Source organism: Camellia sinensis, chromosome 6 (assembly GCF_055761805.1).
Source record: "Camellia sinensis isolate YWXY chromosome 6, ASM5576180v1, whole genome shotgun sequence".
In the NCBI taxonomy this organism is placed as follows: Eukaryota; Viridiplantae; Streptophyta; class Magnoliopsida; order Ericales; family Theaceae; genus Camellia; species Camellia sinensis.
The window spans coordinates 187,989,327-188,013,090 of NC_138966.1; the positions used below are offsets into that span (position 1 = coordinate 187,989,327).

Below are 23,764 nucleotides of genomic sequence, written 5' to 3' on the forward strand. Positions count from 1 at the left end.
TGAAGCTTTTGGCGACCACCTCTTTTAGTCGCCAAAAGCATATTTTAAATAAAAAAAAACATGTTGAACCTATTACTCGCAGGTTTCGAACCTGAGACATCCCACCACCACACTCCAAACCTATTGCAACACACTCCCTCCACTATGCCACAGTAACATCACATGAATATATATGCAATATATATTATTTATATAGTATGTTAACCGCTATTAATACAAAATAATATATATAAATATAATTTTTTTAATTCAATATACTTTATGTAAAAAATAAATTATTTACTAAAAAAAATTTAGGCCACTTTTGGCGACTAAATTAAATATTTAGTCACCAATTCTATCATTTTCGGCTACTAATTATAATTTAGTCGCAAAAAAATTAAGTTTAGCCAAAAAATAAATAGTTTTGGCGACTAAAAAGGCATGCACATTAAATTACAACAAAACATTTTATTAAAAACTTAACAAACTTACAATCACAATAGCAGCACAAGGTGTTGGTTTTTCACTCAGAGCTCTTGGATTTTCAGAATATTGGTTTCTAAGAATTTTCCAAGTCTGCCGAATGAGTTTAACTTGATTACATTATATACAAAAACAAAGAAAAGAAAAGCAATATTTGACTAGTGAAAGCAGCTGGCAGCGCATGGGTAAAGCAGATGTTGTCGGTTGCTTTCGGCTGATTGATTGAATAGTTGAGCAGCTTTAGACAAAAGTTGACTGGGTGAATAGTGATGGTGAATAGTAAAAGTGAACAGTAACTTTTACTATTCATCACTTTCGGTGGAACATGTGAATAATGGAACCAATATAAATACAAATTGGCAACTTTTCTCAAAAAGAGTATTGACTGAAGCTAATTTGTATCTATATGGAATCCAATGTTGATTATGCAAACGGATCCTGAGCATCTTGAAACTCGGGTCCTGAACATTGATTAGTTGATTCTTCAGAGGAGTGGGCTTGCTCTGATCCTTCTTCTGAACTGTCTGAATCGGTGGATTGGGTTTTAGCTTGATTCAAAAGTTGGTGAGCTAACTGGATCATATATTCTTTGGAGGACTTGGATTTATTCTTGGACTTGACTTTGGGCTGAGCAGGAGGTGTAATGGGCTTTGCCTTTACTTTGGACTTTGATTGGGCTGGTTAGATAGCAACAGCTTTTGACTTTGATTTGGATGATTTGGGCTTGGAGCCACTGGATGAGGGGCTTCCAAGGTTGACTGGAGGAAGATTGGGCTGACTTCCTTGAGTAATTGCAACAGTTGGGTTCTGCTAGGCTTTAGCAAGAGCAGGAGTTGGAGCATGCTGATCAGGCGGGAATTCTTCCTGAACAATTTCAAGAATTCTGGGCACATTGAACTTTACCCACCATTTGACTGTGTGTTGGCGAATGATGATGCTATCATCAATTCCATAGTACCATTTGAATATCCATGGAATTTTGTATTTGGAAATAAAAATTAACAATAATGGAAATTGTCGTTGGTGAGTGGTGAATGGGTAAACAGAGGCAAAATAATTAACTATTGCATGGAGATCATCAGGGAGGATATCTGAAATGGCGCCATAGTGAGTCCACCATCTCAGAAACCAAGTAGGTAATTCAGATTTGAATTTTTGATCAAATGAGATGAACCAAGAATGACTGAAGGTTTTATTTTGGTACAAGAAAATCTTGAACCAAGCATCAACATAATCATGGTAATTATATTGGATGGGATAACCAGGTAAATCACGAAGCTGGTTAGGATTACCCCATTCAGCCATGGAAACAATGTTGTGAATATAAATTGAATGATATAGGATCTTATAAGCATAGGTTCGATCCTGGATTGGTTTGATCAAAATTGAATGGTGATGGAGTAAAATGCCTTTGTAATATGAGAGGGTTTTCTCTGGATGTGAAAGGGTGAAATGGCATCCAGAGCCAAAATGAAATTTAGCAATGTCATTGATGGTTTGATTTTTTAGGTGATTGGGTTCTTTATAGAACAGGTTAGTAACATGTGAATTGGTGTACTCAGACCGGGATGGTTTAATGGGGTTAACTGGGAATGAAGTAACTGAAACTGAATGGCTGCTTGCAAAGGGATCGGCAGCCAATGCAGATGAGTAATCAGGACGATAGATGTTACCAAGAGTTTGGTAACGGTTAGCCATTTCAAGTGAATGAGATTGGGTGACTGACTCCAAAGGAGGGGGACAATAAGTTGATTAGGTTTACTGGAAGATGGGCCCAAAGCCTTGGAGGGAGGCCTTGGACGAGACATCTGTTGAGAAAGAAATAATGGTTAGCAACCAGAAAGAAGATCTAAATAATCTTGATGACGATGTGAACAGTTGTAGTTGTGAGCAAGTAAATTGCGACGGGCTTGAATCTGATGGTAAATGATATATTGGGCTCTTTTAGTAGTGGGTCTGGATAATTTGAGGCGGTGAATACGGTAGGTAAGTTGTTTAATTTGGGTGTTGAAATAGGTAATTCGGGATTTATGGAAAGAAGTAAAAGGTGCAGTCATCCCTTACCCCCCTGTAAAAATTCCCGGGTGAGAAAATCAGGTAGGGAATTTTGACAACCAGGTATATAAGTAATATCAAAATCAAAAATGCTTAAAATGGATTGCCAACGAGCAAAAATTTGTTTATGAGCAAGATTTTGAACATCCTTTTCCAAAATAAATTTAGCAGATTTGCAATCAACACGAAGTAAAAATTTTTGATTTAAAATATCATCTTGAAATTTTTGAATACATAAGACAGTAGATAAAATTTCTTTTTTAATAGTACTATAATTTAATTGTGCTTTATTCCAGACACCAGAATGATAACGAACAAGTTGTTCAGAGGATTGAGGAGTGACCTTCTGAAGAAGAATGCCACCATAACCAATATCGGAGGCATCAGTTTGAATAATTTTGAATGAATTCTCAGTGGGGATACCAAGACAAGGAAGAGATTTAACATATTGTTTGACTTGTTGAACAATAGAAGTATGAACAGAAGACCAAGGAGGAGGATTATCCTTTAACCTATCAAACAGGGGTTGACAAGTTTTTCTAAGGTCTTTATAAAATTCAGCAATATAATTGAGGGATCCTAAAAACCTTTGTAATTGGGTTTTATCCAGAATTTCATCAGGGAATTTGGACAAAAATTCAATGGATCTACTAATGGGTAAAATAGTATTTTGATGAATATCATATCCTAAGAATCTAACTTTAGTTTGAAATAATTTAATTTTAGGAGCAGAGATGACAAGATCATGACTTTTAATTGTGTAAAAGAATGCAGTTAAATGTTTCCAATGTTCACTGATTGATTTGGAAAAAATCAATATGTCATCAATATAAACAATGGAAAAATGACTAAATGGGTTGAATATGTCATTCATGATATTTTGAAATTCACTAGGAGCATTTTTTAAACCAAATGGCATGGCATTCCATTCATATTGGCCAAAGGGTGTGTTAAATGCAGTTTTATATCTATCTCGAGGATGAATTTGTATTTGCCAAAAACCACTTTTTAGATCGAATTTACTGAAAATAACAGCTTGACTCAGTCGTTTAATTAAATCTTTTTTATTAGGAATAGGATACCTAATCCATTCTAAAACAGTATTTAAAGGTTTGTAATTGATGACCAAGCGAGGGACACCTCGTTCTAATTCCGCATTTTTATTAACATAAAAAGCAGGGCAAGACCATGGTGATTTACTTGGACTAATTATTCGATTTTTTAATAATTCGTTAATTTATTTTTTACACATTTCAAGTAATTCATGATTCATTTGAATTGGTCGAGATTTAGTAGGAATTTGTCGCTCATCAAAATTCTTAATATAAGGTAAAGTAACTACATGCTTTTTCCTATGCCAAAATGCAGTAGGTAAGGTAGAACAAACAGTTGATTCAAGTTTTAATTTGAAATCATTGATTTGAGAAATAAGAACTGGATCAGTTAATTGTTGGTCAATGCGTTTATAATTAATTTCTTCTTTGAGAAAATTTAAATGCCGAGTTAAACGACTAATTGTATGAGAAATAGAACAATCTTTTAATTGATTTAATGCTAACATTTCAGGAGGAGATAATAATCTAAATGTAACAGGTTGACCTAAAACATGTGTAGTTATTCCTATATTAGTTGTAGTAAATGGATATAATAAATATATAAATGGGGAACCTAAGATAATTTTATCAGTCATATTTGTTACTAAAACAAAGGCGGTTTTAAAACATACATTATCTTGGCAAACATAAACTTTAGGTAATTTATATTTGATATGCATTTTACTACCATTAGCAGAAGTTAATTTCTCTTGACATTTTTCATAATATGTAGTAGGAAGTAAACCTTCTTGTATACAATTTAAATCAGCACCAATATCGATTAAAACAATTAATTCTAATTCAAAATCGTTGATAATTATTTTTATTTTAGAATACCATTTTTGAATGTAAAGTTTATTAATTAGACTTAACCGTTTTTCTTCAGGATTGTTGGATTGATGTGATCGATTATCAAATAACAAATTATCAGGATTAGTGGGATCAGAATCATGTTCAGATTCATGGGGAGATTCTTGATCATTAGTTTGGAAATTATCGAGACTTTTATTAAGTTTTAAAGTAATAAGTTCATCTTCTATTTTTTTATCTTTTTGTTGTAATTCTTTGATTATTTGTTTAATTTGATTGATTTCTTGTTGTAAATCTTATAATGTAACTTCTTTTTGTTTATTTTTAAATTTATCTAAGGTTTTGGATAAACTAATTATGGGTTTATCAAACTTTGGTTTAGTATCTGAATGGATTAATAAAGATTTTAGTTTATCAATATATTTTTGTTTTAATTTGGGATCATCTAATTTACTAATTAGGTCGATAAGAGCAGATTCTTCTTGAGTGTTTTTGGTAAGAACAGTAATTTGTTTAACTGGTTTACAACAAACATCATTACATCCTATATTAATATTGCTATCAGAATCATCACTAGGTGATTGGTAATCAGATGAAGTATCGGGATGATCAGAAGAAGGGGAACTACTATGAGATTGATTTAATTGAAAGATTTCATATAATTGATTTTTGGAGTTATCATCAATTTGAAGTTGATTAACTTTATCTTTTAATTTTTGTTTTTCTTTACATTTATTTGAATAATGACCTTTTTGACCACAGTTATAACAAGTAATATCTTTGGTAGATTTAGATTTAGGATGTGCTTTTGATTTATAATATTTCTTTTTAGGTTTAGTATAAAATTTATCATTGGATTTGGAAGGTGAATAATTCTTTTTATATTTACTAGAATATTTGTATGATGATTTATGTTTATGTTTGGAGTATTTGTGTGATTTCCTACGAGAGGGTGCAACAGGAGGTAAACTATATTGTTCACAGAAATTGCCTAATTCATATTTAGCTTTATGTTTATCTTTATTAGCTTTTTGAGTAAGTTTAAGATCAATACACATTTTTAAACCTTCTTTTTGAATAATGCTAATTATATCACCATATGTTAAATTATCGTATTCAATAACACCAGTGGGTTAACTAAGAACATCTCGAATTTTGTGAGCAAATAACCTAGGTAATCCATTAATAAATTTTTCTTTCCAAAATGATTTAGTACAATCTTCTCTTAACATGACTCGAGAAGTAAATACATCCTTATACCATCTAAAATCACTTAAGGTTGGACAGGTAAGATTACTTAGTTGATCATGGATACAAGAATATATATTTGTAGGTGTACCGATAAAATGTCGAACTATGGTATAGATTAATTGATTAATTCCGTCAGGGTGACAACATCCTATGGATTCATCAAAGATAGGTAGATCATTTTCATCAGTTTGATTAGCATATATGATTGAGTCACGTTGTTCTTCAGTAAGGTATTTTTCCCACCAGGATTTGATCATGCCGGTGAAACCGGAGGTAATTAAGGAAACGATTTCAGGTTGAGAATATTGGGGATAATTACTGAGATAACTATTTGCTACCATAGATAAATGATTTAGTTTTTGAAGGATTTGATCTTCACTGAGACCATCAATATTCCATTCATATAATTTTTTAGCAGAAACAGAAAATTGATTACTAAGATTAGTTTCTTCAAATTGGAGATCAGGTGGAGTAGGTCGAGAATACCAGTTTTTGGTAGTTTGAGGATTAACTTTGGGATAATGAATTTTATTAAGATTAGAAGATTGAAATTGTTGAGCTAATTGATTTATTTCATTATCAGTAGTGTCAGTTTCAGATTGATTGAAAACAGTGTTGGTAATAGGTTGTTGATTTAAAACAGTAATACCTTTATCTTTGGATGTAGAGGTATCATTGGGAGTTAATTTAGTAAATAAATGTTCAATGGCTTTGACAGTAGATTGATCATTGGTAATTAGGCTAGTTCGTTTAGAACGATGACTAGGAAGATTAAGTAAAGGTTGATCTAAGGATTGAGTAGATGTTGTGGATTGTTTATCTAAATTAGTTTCTAATTTATCTAATTGTTTACCAATGGTTTTTAAACATTGATTAGTATAATTATTTTGTTCAATAATTTTTTTAATTTCAGGGTCAGTACCAGGTAATTTAAAGGGAGAGGCTGGTACTTCAGAACCTTGATGATCAATAATTATATTTTCTAATGGAGGATGATTAGAGCTCACAGAAGTATTAGGAGATGTTTTCCATTTATGTTTTGTGATTGTGTTGATCTTTTTATAATATTGATCCATATAGTCAAAGAAAGATAATTCAAAACCATACTGAACCATAAAATCATACCATTGCCTAGTTATTTTGGATTGTTGAGTAGAATTATATTTAGCACGATAAGCATGTCTTTTAGTTCTATTTTCTCTGGATCTAAAGTCAATAAGTAATTTATCTAAATCAGGAGTAAAATCCTTTTTGATTGTCATTAGTTGAGGATTGACTGGAGGTATAAATTCTTCAAAATCAGTTTGAGTTGGAGAAGTGTTTGAAGCTATGTCTTCTTTTGGCAAATGTGTGGGAGTAGTATAAACAGGTTTACTAATCTGGGAAGTGGTAGAATTATCAATGCCTTTTAATTTGTTTTGGGAAGTTTGGTTGGATTGACCAAGATGTATTTGACTATTTTTTCGAAATAAAGGAGTATTAAATATTTCATCTTCAGTTGTAATTTCAATAGGGACACTAGATGTACTATGCCTGGAGGATTGACTTCGATTAAATTTAATTCGGACAGAACCATCATTGTATTGTTGAATATCTTGAATATCTTGAATTGAAGATTGTTGTTGATTGTGTTTGTAATTTTCATTGATAGCAACCCATTGATCAGGTAAATCTATATTCTTCCATTCAATCATTTGGGGAATATTAACATTGGATTCACTACTACTACTGCTTTGTATTAATAAAGTTTTATCTTTGGGGCTTTTGTGTAAGGCATGAACATTTAAATTGGTTTGCATACATTTATAATGAACACGATAAATTAAAGCAATACTATGAACTTTTTCTAACATTTCAGTGAATGAACCATGCAATTGAATGTTTAATGTTAATGCTTTGAGAATATGTGGATCGCATAAACTAAGTGTAAAATCAGGAAAATAATTAAAATGTACTGGACCTTTATGAAGGCCAGTTTCCATCATACCCATTAAACTATCATTGTAATTAAGAAAGCGAGCATCTCTTAAACATAATAAAACAGAAGTGTTTTTGCCTACCATTGTCAATGGATTGACACCTACTTGAATTAAGCCAATATGCATAAAATTATAACCATTATCTAAATGTCTCTTGATTAATTTTTTATCAAATAATTGGCAGGTTTCCCTAGATTTTTCTAAAGCATAAACTTGTTCAATGGTTTTAACATGGAGAGTAACTTTAAAAACATTCTGTAAAAAAGTAGTTTTATAAATTTCTTTAATTGGTAGTTTGGGTATATTCCATTCAGCATCAAATTTATCATTTTGTATTTCAACATCTTCTTCGTTAATTACTAATCCTTGATTAGGTATGGAGGGCAAAGTGCTTGACCTAAAACTAACGGATGAGTTACTTCTAAATAATCGACTCATTGTTCTGTTTAATTAATCAGTTTTACAGATATCTTAATACATACCCTATTCTTGTCAATTTTACCACATACCTAGTATACATACATACCCTATCTTGAAACCCCAAAGTCAGATTCTGCCTAAACCAAAGGACTTACACTAGACTGGGAAGAAGTGGGTGACTTAAACTAGGTGGATAGAACAGACTAATCTTTCGGGTGATTAAGATGATCTGAAAACAAGATTAATCAAATAAACAAGAAAGAAGATTGAGTAGAAGTAGCAAAACAGTAAGAAAACGGATACAACATCACTTGGCTCTGATACCAAAAACGTCCCCTTTTGGCTACTAAACTGAATTTTAGTCGGCAATGGACTGTTTTTAGCTACTAATTTTTTTTTTGTAGCCAAAAAAGCTTCACTTTCAGCGACTAAACTGTTTTTAGTCGGCAAAACACCCACAATCGGCGACTAATCTGTTTTTTAGTCGCCAAAACCATCACTTTTGGCTACTAAATTATTTTAGTCGCCAAAAACTGTCACTTTTGGCTACTAAACAACCTTTAGTTGCTAAAACCCCCACATTGGGCGACTAAGGCCTCGTTTGGCAAGAGGCTATTTTAGCCAATTAGCTAAAAAGTTACTAAATTAGCCAAAAAGCCAACAACCCATACCAAAAAGTCAAAAATTCTCTTTTCTCTCTACTTTTTGCACATCTTTTCGTAATTAGCCAAAAAGTCATTCCAAACATACAAGTTTTTTTTACCTACCTTTTTAGCCAAATAGCCAAAAAGTTACTAAATTAGTCTGTTCCCAAACGAGGCCTAAACTGCCTTTTAGTCGCTAAAAGCCTTGTATTCGGCGACTAAACTCTTTTAGTCGGCAAAAGTCACCAATTTTGGCGACTAAATCCATTTTAGTCGCCATTTGTACTACTTTCAGCGACGAAAAAATTTATTTTAGTCGCGAAAAGTGATTTTTCTTGTAGTATCTATATAATCACAAAAGATTAGACAAAAGAACATAGGTCTAAAAACTAATTCCATTTAATCCAATAACAATAAAAAATGATAAAATTCCATTTTGAACTAACCCAAAATTATAGAAAGAGGATACTATAAACTAATAATTAGCCAAAGGAAACTCAACAAAAATAAAATAAAATAAAATAAAAATTTGAGGCTGAAAAATATTTATGAACTATTTCCTCCACTTACTCACCAACCAAACATGACAGAATTTTTTTGGTAAAAGCTGCTGATCTATGGATTAATAAATATTTACATCGATTCAAAAAAGTCTTCAAAATTGAAACAAACAAAAAATAAATATTGCACTCACTGTGTAATTCCATTTCATGCGAAACAAGTCCATACTCTCACACTATTTAATTTCATTTTTAGAATTTATTTATTTTCAAATTTGACAAAAATAAACCTCAAACAAATATTTTCAAAATTTTAAAAAAATATTTATGATCCAAAAATAGAAAATCTTAGAAAGTTTTTAGAAAATCTTAAAGCTCAAACTCAATGATTTAACACAAATCAAACTCTAGCATAGAAACAAAACAAATCTGATTGTTGAGTACAAACAAAACAAATATGAAATCTATATAATATGACCGACACTTTGTTTTTGGTCCGGCAGGGCAATCCTCTGAATTTTTTTTTTAATTTTAAAATTAAAATTAAACAAAGTGATGATGAAAATGTGGATTAATAAAAAAAAAAAAGAACAAATCAAACTCTAGCATAGAAACAAAACAAATCTGAAATCTATATAAACAAATCCAACACTCTATTTTTTCTTTTTGTGAGTGAAGCAAAAAAGAAAAAAAAAAAAACAATCCATTTTGTGTTTTTTGATTGTGTTTTCTGAAAAAATTGTTTTCGGGAATTTTTTTGAAAACAATCCATTTTTACGGAAACACCAAAAAGATGTTCTCGAATTTTTTTTTAAAACGGTGTTCGCACAAAAATGAAAACAATGGAGGTTTTCGAACTTTTCAGTGTTTTTGTTTATGAAAACACAAAATCAAAGCAAAAAACAAAAGCAAAAACAAAACCAAACAAGCAGGCACTTAGCTAGCCTGAGAAGTTTGCATGGTAGTGAGGCAGACCTTCAATACAGCAACTCCACCAGAAACCTTAGCTAATCTCTCTTGCAACTTCTCCTTGTTATAATCAGAAGTGCTCAAATCAATTGCTGACCTAATCTGCCATTACAAATGACAGGTAGCGTAATGAAGTTACGATCTGAAGAAATTTTTTATTTTTTACTTTTTTGCTATTGCTTTTCAATTAACTAATGGTCAATCAATCACCAACAGTTCAAGAATAAACTCAACAGGCAAATAGGGCTTCACATTTCGAAGAATGAAGCAACATATACCTGTTCACATCTCTCTTCCAAGGCCTCTTTGTCACCAGCACCGTCAATAACAACTGTGTCATGATCGGATATTATGGCCTAAAACAACCAGCATCTTAATTACACGAAGAATATATTAAAGAAAAATGTGATATTGAGCCGACATTGCTATAGCTCGTTTCTTTTTCTTTTCTTTTTTTTTTTTTTCTTTTCTTGGTAATTTGGTATCTACCCTAAGGACAGACTTATCCAGGGGACCAAAGTTGAAAAAAATAAAATAAAAAGATATTCCTCTTTGAAGTGGTAGTAGAGTTTTACCTTTTTACTATTGAAAAATGGTTTTATATAGGCATAATTTTGAGTCCATTTTGGGTGGGCTCCAAACGTCTTTTAGGGTGGGTCCGAAGAGGTGACGTGTTCCTTGCCGTGTGGCAAACGGAACGTCAAAACCATTTATGACTGAATGGGAAGTTGACGTCGTTTTCGGGTTTAACATTAATTTTTTAGATAAAATTCATTTGAATTTTTTAATAAAAAATTATTGTGGGAATTTAATTTAAATTCTAAATTTAATTTTTGGATTCTTAAAGTGGTTTCCTAAAAATGATTAAACTATTCAAATAGTTTAATATAAATATTCCAATTGGTTGAAATATATTGTTCCTCTAAATGGTTTGTTTTTGTTTAAACTATTAAACTATGTAAATAGTTGAAAAAATGTATACCAACAGTTTTTTATAACTGTTGCACGGAACCTTTTCAAATTGTTTGAAAATAAGCAACGGTCAGGTTTTCATTCAAAACTGTTCATGTGAATAAAGGCATCTGTTGACTATTACAAACGGTGACTTTGTTGCCTATAAATAGAAATTATATTCCAGCAATCTTGAACATTATTTTTTTTAGAGACATCCGAAAATCAGTCAGATTATTTGTGTTCTTGCTGTCCAGATTTCATTTGGTTGCATTACTTCTTCATTTTAGTTTTAGAATAAATTAAAAAGAGTATAGATCACAGATTTGGTTCGCCGAACAAATTTATTTGAAGTGCTTCTATAAATTTGTGAAGATCATTGTATCCTGGGAGATAGACGCCACTCAACCGTAAGCACCATAGCGGGGTGAATCTGTCTTAAGGACAGAGTGTCACACACTCGACTTGGTCTTGTAATTTTTATTTGGTTCGACAAAATAAATCCGGTATGTTATTTATTTATTTTGTTTGGATTTATTTCTAGTTATTTTATTTATACAGAAGATTGATCCAACATTTACATGAGCCAAGCATATCTAAATCCACATTCTCCAGATTCATACCAAGTTCTTCAGTTATAAGCTAAAAGGCACAAGATAGATGCATTAATTTAAGGAGTCATGCAATACAACATTGTGAATAAGAAAACATTAATAGGGCAATGAACCTACGTTGCCTCCCGTAAGAACGGCAAGATCCTGCAGACTGGCCTTCCTGTTCTCCTCAAACCCAGGAACAGTTATGGCACAAAACTATAGAGATACGAAATACACGTAATAAACATCTAAAAGGGACAAACAATTTAAAGGAGAAACTAAAGAAAAGAACAAAAAACAAAAACCACTCCATCAAAATCAAATTAGACAACTCAAAAACCTTGATTCAGCATGGTCCAGCTTTAATTTGCATGTTTGAGTGAAACAAAAAGAAAAAAAAAATGCTCTGAAGCTTAGTAAGTTTTTTGTAAAAAAAATCTTAGAAAGTTTTTAGAAGGACACAAATCTGAAATGATTTAACAAATCCAAATCAAACTCAATGATTTAACACAAATCAAACTCTAGCATGGAAACAAAACAAATCTGAAATCTATATAAACAAACCCAACACTTTATTTTTCCTTTTGTGAGTGAAGCAAAAAGAAAAAAAAGAAAACAAAAAGAATTCTATGAAGCTTTCAATTGGTGGAAATGACTCAACATGGTCCAGCTTTAATTTGCATGTTTGAGTGAAATAAAAAGAAAAAAAAAATGCTCTGAAGCTTAGAAAGTTTTTTGTAAAAAAAATCTTAGAAAGTTTTTAGGACACAAAAATCTGAAATGATTTAACAAATGCTTATATGATACCTTCAAAAGGAGTGTATACCATAGTGTTTCCCAAACAATGAAGAGGAAATATACCCAACAAATGCTTCAAATGGTTGAAGAAATACAAAGATTGAATTTATCACCTCCCAACAAATATATAAATAAATAAATAAAATAGAATTTATCACCTCCCAACACCACAGGCAGGACTCTGTCTTATCCTCTAAGATATCAGCATCAGAATTAGGGACTCCATACAAAGATCTGTGACCAATGAAAAGCACAGTGCTTTTCACAAAAGCAACAGTGGTGGAAAACCCAGAAGTAGAGCCACTCTCTCTCACCCTCATCTTCTCATATATTTGATCGACCAATTTTGAGAGCGAAAGAGTGGTCTCATCGAGCAAGTACGCAATCACCGAATTGCTCGAACCACACTCATTCAAATCCAAATTGATTTTATCATCTGAAACCTCTTTGTAATACTTGAACAAACCCTCCATCTCTACGCGTAAGGCATTAACTCGAGCCTCTCTATGGTCAATGTCTGGACCAGTGAAGAAGAAGAAGAAACTCTCTTCCTCTTCTTGAGAGACTTGGTCGCACTGTTTTCGTGATCTAGGTTGCTGTTCATTTTCTTCGATTCATCAGCATCAACGACCATTAGATCTTCTATTGAACCCTGACTTTGCATGTACACTCTCAAACACAACACTAAGAGGCGAAAGAAGAGAGGAGAGCAAGAGGCGAGAAGAGGTGGTCGGTAGTTGGTGAGTAGCGGTGTCGTCGCGAGAGGAGAGGGAGAGAGAAGAGCGTATGAAAGAGAAGGAATATCTCTGAAATGAGAAATAGGGAGGATTTGGGCAGAGATGAAAGAGGAGAGAGGAAGAGCAAAGGCTAAATCTAGACCATCTAGAGTGAATAACAACATTGATCTCAACCATTGAAATGTCCTTGTAGGACAAATGAGAATGAGACATTTTTAGCCCTTGGATTAAAACAATCTAATGATTCACATTTTGACACATAGACATTTTCAATTTTGCATTCAAAATTAGCCTTCCATTGTTATATAGATGTAAGTCTTGCTCAGCAAGCTGAGGTGACACGTAGCTACCCATGCACCCCCTATTTAGCTACTATTACTAAGCTATTCAATGGATAAGCTTAACTTAGTTATTTATTTATACTTTAACCCTTAAATTCTTAATAATTATATTATTTTACAAAATTATATATAATAATACAAAATAAATCGTATATTTTTCTAATTGTGATTAAATAATATTAATATAAATTTTACAGAATAATTAAAATTTAGATTGTTACAATCTTCACTCCTTTTAAAATTTCGTCCTCGAAATTTGTCATATGTGCAAGCTATCTGCTGCGCATTCTGATAAATACATATTAGATGATTAATCTGATAGAAAATATTGCCTCAAAAATTTTACCAAAAACAACTCACTGTTTGTTTGTCAAAAATTATTTTGGGCCAAAATGAGAAACAATCGGTAACTTTAAAAAAAATTTCATTGGTTTTATTTTTGAAAAGAAAAAAAATGAGAACATAATTAAATAAGTGACTGGAAATGAAATAATAGAATCATATGCAAGATTTGAAGGAATTTGAGATGAACTTCCATTCTTTTTATCCGTGAATCTTCCATTGATAGAAAATAGCTTCAAAATTAGTATCTTTAAAATTTAAACCCACTTGTAAAATGTCCATTTTTTTTTTAATACTGAACTGAAAATTATATGTATTTAATTATATTATAGTTTTGGTAGATACTTGAGCCCGACACCCTCTATATATTTTCGTTTTTTTGCTATAACAAATAAAAATTATATATAATAGCCTTCACAAATTATGCACAAAAAAAAAAAAACAAAAATAAATAATATACATATATAATCATATAAAATTATAATATAATTAAATCGACTATCAAAATATAATATTTAGGTACTAATTACCCGCTATCTTACTTCTTAAATATGCGTGTGTCCTATGCTCCAATGATGATTTATTTATTTTTTTTATAAACCATTGCTCTGATATCATTCGTCACGACCTGCTCCCCGTACCCAAGGGTTAAGTATCGTGATGGCTAATAACTGTAGTTACCTCCGGCCAATTCTTGAACAAATTAATAAACGCGAGCGGAAATAATATTTAAGTGAGGGTACCAAAATAATTATCGGAGTTTCTATTTTTATTACAAAATTTTTTGACCAAAAGACTGATATTTACATATAAACATATCATAAAAGTGCTGTGTGTGTCTATTTCGCAGTCCCGCGTCTAAGACTTTCCAATAGCTATTTCTGAATTGCATTATTTTTTGAAAATTGGTAAACAACTATAAGCACATTGCAGAGTGAGAAATATTATGCCACGAGTTTAAGGGACACAAAATAACCATAGATAGTTATGTAACTAAAATATTTAAAATAACTTAGTTTGAACAAATAATCATTTAAGTAGCAAAATTGAGATTATATAAATAAATAACCATGACCACGGTACCGAACAGAACGGAACAGAGGTCATAGGAGTGACAGTCAGAACAGAGATACGGATTCAAGAGGTGGCTCGTATGGATTATAGAGGTGGCTCCCACAATAGTGTAACACTTATCTCTGCATAGCATTTTGTTTCACACAGAACAGAGGTCAATAAATCAATGACAATAGAGGGCCATAAAGTGACCAAACATAGGTCAATGTTTATTTAAATTCCCCAAGGCGTGGGACTGCCGTGGCGGTACTTACAAAACATAATTATTTATAAGGTTATAGTCAAATATTCTTTAAAAGTTAAACAAACATATCCATAGGTTTCATTTTAAGCAAATAGGGCTCAAAAAATAATCCACGTAATTGAAATATCAATATAATTTATAATAATTTATAAAACATAACTTGTATAAAATAAATTATGGTAAGTCAAAACATACATAAAATATATTATGATAAGTCAATATATAATATAACTCACCTTAAGATTAAGTCTTACTATTTCTTTCGTATTTTTCCTATCTTTCCGAGACTATTTTTTGGCTTATTTTTTTCTTTTCCTTTTTTTCTTTTTATTCTCCTCCTCTTGTTCCCAACTCTTCCTTTTATATAAGATGTAAGGCTTGCTCAGCGAGCTTAGGTGACACGTAGCAATCTACGTGCCGTTTTGGCAACGCAGCAAATGCTGCGCTTTGAACAACTTTCCAAAAATGTTAACCCTTGCAAAAACGCCACTGATCCTATTTGGGAAGATCCAAAAAAGTCACTTACAAATTTACAAAATTATTATTTAAAATATTATAATTAATTAATTCAAAAAATTATTGACATGCAAAAAGTAAAGATATTTTGATCATTTTAGAGTGATGTGACACTTTAAAAAAAATATTAAACCAAAAAGTAAAAAAATTAGCTTTTTATCAACTTCCCAAATCACTTCCAAAAAAGTCAAAAAGTATGGTAAAAAGTTAAAAATCAGCTTTTTACCAACTTTCCAAAACACCCCTACGTACCCCTCTATTTAGCTGTTATCACTAAGCTATTCAATGGATAAGCTTAACTTAGTTATTCATTTATATTTTGACCATTGAATTCTTAATAATTATATTATTTTATAAAATTACACATAATAATACAAAATAAATTGTATATTTTCCTAATGTGATTAAATAATATTAGTATAAATTTTACAGAATAATTAAAAATTTAGATTGTTACAGTATTTATAATTCACCCTACAAAAAATAAAAGGTTTCTCATTAGCTGATTCTTACCAAGGGATTGAAAAATTAGTTTATCGTACACAAATTTAAACAAATTTTAGACCAAAAAAAAAAAAAAAAAAAAGAAGGAAGGAAAACAAATGTACCTCGCGATTTTCCTTCAACGAATTGAGGTGCCGTGACGGAGACTTCTGAAGTGTGGTATCATGGAGTTTGTTATGCAATAATGCAATGGGAGGTTGATTATGGCTTCTAATCAAAGAAATCCCTTTTTATAAAAAAGGAAATCCTATCTTAACCACACAAAAAATATAAAAACAAAGTAAATTATGTTCATCTTCATTAATAAATGGCAAAATAGTTTTAATATATATATATAACAATCACATATTTTGGTTGAATGTAGTTATTGGCCATACAGATGTGGTGATCAAAGGTTATTTTCAGTAATTGGAGATGATTATTTATTGTCGAAGATTGTTATTGTCTGTTGTTGGTGGTGGTTGAATGTTGCTAACGTAATCAATGATAGTCAATCATAAGAGGTAGTGGTCGGAAATAGATTCTGGCAAGACGTGGTGATTGTTGTCGTAGATGGAAAGTGGTTTTAGGGAAAGTTGTTGTTGTAGGGTGAATGATAGTGGCGATTAGTTGGTGGTGGTAGCTAAAAAGGGTAGAAAAAAAAAAAAGAGGAAGAGACAAAATCATAAACAAATAAAATTAGATTATAAACTGTTAGTCTTAATATATTGTTAACTGTATTGCTAGACTAACATAAATGGACCGTCTTTAGTTGAAAATTCAATTGGATTAGACAATTAAGATCTATTATTAGTCAGAGTTAACGAACGAAAGTCCATCAATCAATATTAATAAAAGGATTCAATTAAACTAATAATTAGAATTTTCATTAATTTTGACAAACTCTAACCTGGTTAAGGTTAAGTTAAATTGAAATTTCAATGGGAGATAAATCATTATAAATTAAATATAGTATGATTACCACAATTTAGTAAATTTTATAAACTAATTACAAGTTTTTAAAAATGAAAATAAATACCAAATAAATTTTTGTTTACAAATTATAAAATTTATTATAAATATAAATAAAAAGTTGTAAACATAAGTATAATCAAACAAGATCGTTTGATTTTAATTAAAAAAAAAGAATATATATTTTAGATTAATAACTAATTTGATAAAAAAAGAGAAAAATAGTAAAGTATTTATTAATGTTAAATTAATTTATACTATTTTTAATAAAATAATGAAAAGAACAAACAAAATATCGTTTGGTTTGTATTTGTGAAAATTTTTTAAGAAATTTTCTCTACAAATAAGTTTTTAAAAGTAATCAAATCAAACAAATTTTTCTAAAAAAATCTCTCAAAACTTGTAAACCAAACAAGTTTTCCAAACAAATCTCTCTCTCACACACATCAAATCAATCACTTTTTTAAAACTCTCTCTCAAAATAATTTTTCAAAACATCTTTTAAAAAAAATCAAACCAAACAACTTTTCATACTTTTTATCTCTAAAACACATCTCTCAAACACAAACCAAACATACCCATAAAATCCAAACAGAATGAATTTATCCAAAAAGCGGACAAATAGCCGCCTTTATTTATGACCTGGCTCGTATTTTCCCGCGTCACTTTCTCTCCCCTCCCCCGACCCGATTCTTTCCTTCTTTACCAACTCCGCTTCTCTCTTTCTCTCTCTATTCCTTGCTTGCTTTATAATTCACCTAAGGACCCATTCAATTCAACTACCCCTTTGACTCCATCAAATCAAACACCCCCCCCCCCCCCCTCTCTCTAAAACCTCTCCCCCACTCTCGTATGGTGATCTCTTCTCACCCATTCCTCCACCATGCGGTTTCTCTCTCTCCTCCTCCTCCTCTCTCTCGTCTCCTCCGCCCTCTCTCAACCCCCCAGAAGTAACAATCTAATCACTTCTCTCTCTCTCTGTCTCTCTCTCTCTCTCTCTCTCTCTCTCACACACACACTTATTCTATCTCTCTCTACATGCATATATATTGATGATGTATATATATATATATATATTTCAGGTACACTGATTGATTGCGGCGCCACCGTCCCCACGGTGATCAACGGCAGCAAATGGCTTCCCGACGCCGGTTTCATCTCCGCCGGAACCCCCAAAAACCTAAGCACTGCCGTTCTCCTGCCAATCTTGTCCACCGTCCGATCGTTTCCTCTCAGAGGCAATCTTCGCCGGAAATTCTGCTATGACGTGCCGGCGTACCGCACCGGGAAGTACCTAATCAGGACCACGTACTTCTACGGCGGAATCAACGGCAACAATTCGCCCCCCGTGTTTGATCAGATTGTGGATGGAACTTTCTGGAGCTTGGTGAACACTACAGATGATTTTTTGCAGGGGTTGTCTTCGTATTACGAGGGGGTTTTCGTTGCTACAGGGAAGTCAATAAGTGTTTGTATTGCTGCTAATACGTACACCGATTCGGACCCGTTTATATCGGCTTTAGAGCTTGTGCTTTTGGCCAATTCGCTGTACAATTCGACAAATTTTGGCACATATGGTTTGAGATTGGTTGCAAGGCACAGTTTTGGGTATAATGGATCGATCATTGGGTGAGTTTGTCTTTCAATTTTTGGTTTGTCTTGTGTTGTGGTTGACCAGTTTACCCAAATTTGGTTTGGTAATTTAGCAGAATTTGCTGAATTGTTATAAGGAGCACATTAGCTTAGTGTAACCCTGTAGTTGTATGACCATTTATTGGCTCATTTTTAATGTTGGCTTACTCATAATTTTGATTGAATTGTCATAAATTAGTACCCATTCGATGGGATCTGGGAGAGGTACCTAACATTTGGCATAATACGCATAAAGTGGCTGCCCTAATGTTTGAACCTACAACTTTAAGTTAACATGCCAAGTTTTGTTCTATATAACGAGGAAGGTCAGTTTTCAAAAATGTCTTAGAGACACAAGTGGTTAGATTATGTGAGATTACGTGTTTAATGTTCATGTATGTACTTATTCACTCAGTTATCAAGGTGAAAGTAACTAGGCCTTGTTACGTATAAAACAAAACAAAATCCAATTTGTTTCTTTGTTAGCTGCACTTGCTTGCTTGTATTTTGCGTCTGAAAAACAAGAAATAACTTCCACAATCTGAGTTAGATAGTACCTCCATTACAGGGAGGCAAGTATGTACTAATAGATTACCAAATCCTTAAATGGCTTGAATTACATGTGGTTCTAAGTTGTAACAAACATTTCCTATAATTTTGACATAAAGGTTGTTCTTGTTGTGTATATTGGCTAATGTTGATTATTATTTTGAAACACCAGATATCCTGATGATTTATTTGATCGTTATTGGGAGCCATTTGGAGAAAATAATCCTACCATGGCAAGTGGCAGAAACGTTTCTGTTTCTGGTTTTTGGAATCTCCCCCCTTTGAAGATATTTGAGACAAAGTTGACAACTTCTCAACCAGTACCTTTGGAGTTCAAGTGGCCTCCAACATCTCTTCCAAACTCGTCATACTACATTGCTCTTTACTTTGCGGATGATCGCAATTCATCTTCTAGGGTTTTCAATATAAGCATAAATGGCATAATTTATTACCAAGATCTGAATGTGACTTCAGCAGGCGTTGTGGTTTTTGCAAACCAGTGGCCTCTTATTGGCCTTACAAAGATAACTCTGAATCCTGCTGCCGGGTCAAGCATCGGTCCATTGATTAATGCGGGAGAGGTTTTCGAAGAGCTGATCCTTGGTGGAAAAACTCTTACACGAGATGGTTTGTTTACTAACACCCCATGCTTGTTTTTTATTTCCTTTGCAATCAACCTGGTGCTATTTCTATGAAAATATCACAACTTTCTCTTGGAATATTTCAGCTATGAATTGGGCACATCTTGGATGATTCACCATGATCTAACGCTGACATTATAGTTAATCAAAATGAAAAGGAAAATTGTGATAGATGATACTCAGTTAAGATCATTCAAATCTGCTGGTTGTTCAGTCTCATTATTTTCATTGCATTAGGTAGAATTTTGGATCTATTCCTTGGCTATGACTCATTCAGATAGTTGTCTATCATGTTAATGCTCTGAATAGATTAGCACATCATCTTGTGCATTCAGCAGTTTTTTTGCCCATTTGGTGGATATAATAGCAGGAGGGAGGAAAAGGGATAGGATGGGTAGATTTTCCCTCGTTTAGTAGGGAGAAAAGGTAGAGGTAAAGAGAAGATGAGCTTGAATATCGCTCTCATGATTTGCTTACTGTCCAAATGTGGACAAGGTAGAGGGAGGAAAGAAGGGAACCTTCTACATATTTCCTTTCCAAACTACACCCTTGTGATAGCGTGCAAGGGTATGATGGTAATCTTTCCTTCCATTTCCTTTTTACTCAACCTAGCAAGTGGAGAAAAAACAATACCGTTTTTCTTCCTCGGGCTACCCTGTACATCTCCTATATTGGCCTTCCTTTCAATTTTCATCCCTCCTTCCAATGAAACCTTAGACAGGTGACTTGTATAATTGTATTTAGCCAGGACAAGGTGCCAGCTTTATCCAGTCTCTTGCCAAACTTTTTTTCTTGAGTTATTCTTCACTTTTTCTATGAATAAATCAGTTTTGTTCATTGCAATCTTTACATGGAAATTGCATTTGTTGTTGCAGTAATTGCTTTGGAACAAGTGAAGCAGAGTTTCCAGAACCCTCCAACTGATTGGAATGGTGATCCTTGTTTACCAAGTCAGTACTCATGGACTGGAGTTACATGTTCCGGAGGACCCCGGATTCGTGTAGTTGCCTTGTGAGTCTCTAGAATTGTAATAAATTTAAATAAATAAGTAAATTTGTTGGCCTTGTTTCATTTCATACTGCATTTTTTGTTTTACCTTAACAATCTGCTTAATTTTTCTCTTGTTCACAGAAACCTTACAAGCATGGGTCTTTCAGGATCACTCTCACCTAATCTTGGCAATCTAACTGCATTGTCTGACATGTAGGTTCTTAATTTTTTTCTTGGGTTACTCTTAGAATTAACGGACCAAAATCTGTTTATTGACAATCTCATTCAATTAACAGCTGGCTTGGAAACAACAGCTTGTCAGGAACTGTACCTGATTTCAGTCCGTTAAAGAGATTAGAGAGATTGTAAGTCATGAGTTCCTATTCTGCTTTCTTGCTAGCCTTCGTTGTTTATCTTTTTAGTGAACAAGATGATTGCACTCAGAAGTGATAGCTCAATAAGCACCACTTAAAAAAAGAAAGAAAAATTATTTGGGTCCAATGACCTGAAATTTAGAATTTTAAATGTTTGTAGCATATGATAAAAATTCCATGTTTTTGAGAGTTCCTTAGTTATTGCAGCTCTTCTGTGTGCAATGTATGTCAAGTTGTATGGGCTGGGACTTCTATGATTCTCTTTTGAATGTTTGGATGTGGTATGTGCTTTTTCTAATTTGTGCTCTATTTCATTATTAGACATTTGGAAGACAATCAGCTTAGTGGAGAGATTCCCCCATCACTTGGAAACATTAACAGCTTGCGTGAACTGTAAGTTCCACTTTACAGAATACAATTAAATACATAACCATATTGCGACTTATGTCTTTTTATCTCAGTTTCCTGTTCTATAGCTGCTTTACACAATTTTTTTTTTAAAATTTTTATTTTATCATTCTGAACTCTGAAACCAAGGTAATTTAAAGCAATGAATGAATGGTTCCTTCGACCACATTTCATTCTAGTTAAAAGTTCTAGGCTTGTGCATAAGGATTATTTCAATTGTAAATGCTAGTATAAATGTCTACAAACTTCTTTGAAGTCTTGAAGTTGGTTTGATGTACCTAGTGTGCTCCATTGTTTCATCTTATACATAGTTTTTAAAAAATTTCTTGCGTTGGTTCCATTCATTACAGTGTAGGAAAGAGCTTTCTGTAGTGGTAGCAGGAAAGTGGATGAATCCCATCCCCTATCAAGTAAAGTGCTTATGGTTCCTTGTGTTTGCTGCTACAGAAATTTTGATTCCTAAAGTACTGCTATTATTGGTTCATTGGTGAAACTAAACCTGCATACCATTATACTCTGGAGTGAGGTGTCATAGTAGCCTTTGAGGAAATCAACTCTAATTCAATACAAACCATGCACAAAGCGAACTAGATAAGATTATTTTTGTCCTTGGATGTAAATCTCAGCAAGATCTGAAATGAGTTTTTGGTTTTTCTGGTTCAATGATGTTACTACTAGAGGACAGAGACATGTGTAGTAAGTAATCTTGAATTAAAAGTTACTTTAGATAAAAGCTTCCAAATATAAAAAGTTTCTTGATTTATAAGTTTTTTTAGATTGGTAAAATTCTCCAAAATCAAGAATTTTTATTTTGAAAACAAAGCAAAATTTTGAAACTCATATGTGCCAATTGATGTCCATGAAATGTTCTATTTTTAATTCATACTTAAGAATTCCAGTTCATATAATTTTTTATGTTTTCACGAATCGTGTATATGTTTTCTTATCAGTTTATGAATTTGTTAAAACATTTTTTCTTAGCACACCGAATTCATTTTTTTTTTTTTTTTGGGTCTCAGTTTCTTGCAAGGTAATAATCTAACTGGTCAAGTGCCAAGCAACCTTATAAAAGCTGGGATGAACCTTAAGTAAGTACACAAAACTGAACATTCATATTTGTTCTCATTTTATTTTCGGCTGTTTAAGCAATTAATGGATTTCTCTTTCTTTCTTAGGACTTCTCCTGGGAATCAGTTTTTGTCACCACCGCCTTCTTGAGTTAATAGTCTATGCATCTGAAGGTACACGCCTCATGGCTGGATCAATGGGAAATTTTACATGTTTGTGTTTCTTGTATACCCGAAATTGCATACTCAAAATGGCTGTGCATGTATAGTTCCATTCTTTCCTCATTACATGAAATTGTAGTGTATTCTCAAGTTGTATGCCAAATGTTGTCCATATACAGTCATTTTTTAAATTTTTTTTCTCTGTTTGAGAAATGTATTTGTAATTTCTATACGTGTGAGATAGTATGTTTTGATTTTGTTCCTTGTGGCTTCATTATTTATTACATATGGTATCAAATATTAGAAGTGTGAAATAGCTTCTTTCTTCTGTTGGCAGTTAACTATTCTACCTTACTTTTATGTTCACTGATTGTTGGGGTTTCTGATCTTTTCATCTGAAAGTTTGTCAAATTTCTACAAATACAGGCTGTTGCTTTTATTATTTACTGTCAACATTCCGTTAGCTTTTGTTTTCTCATCGTTTGTGGAAATTAAAAACAAACAGCTTTATTATTTTGTGGCTGCGCCACTTCCACTTTGCAAGTAAAGTGGTGAGGGAAAAAGTGAATCTTATTTGGTTGAGGGATTTGAGAAGGGATTTGGAAAGGGAAATGAAAAAGGTTAGTAAAATGTGAAAAAAATATACTTATATTTTACATAGTTTCACATTTTTTTCTTTTCTTTTCAAATCTCTTCCCAA

At 32.4% G+C, this 23,764-nt stretch overlaps 1 protein-coding gene across 1 annotated transcript; it reads left to right on the top strand.

Moving 5' to 3' along the window:
* The first annotated feature begins 17,874 nt into the window (after positions 1–17,874).
* On the top strand, positions 17,875–23,400 carry LOC114276281 (Leucine-rich repeat (LRR) family protein). The gene is made up of 9 exons (XM_028218065.2): positions 17,875–18,191; positions 18,324–18,870; positions 19,595–20,049; positions 20,939–21,074; positions 21,195–21,266; positions 21,350–21,418; positions 21,749–21,820; positions 22,855–22,923; positions 23,011–23,400. Exons 1-9 carry the CDS (start codon positions 18,125–18,127, stop codon positions 23,051–23,053), a joined length of 1,530 nt encoding a protein of 509 aa, XP_028073866.2. The 5' UTR covers positions 17,875–18,124; the 3' UTR covers positions 23,054–23,400.
* The last annotated feature ends 364 nt before the right edge of the window (positions 23,401–23,764 follow it).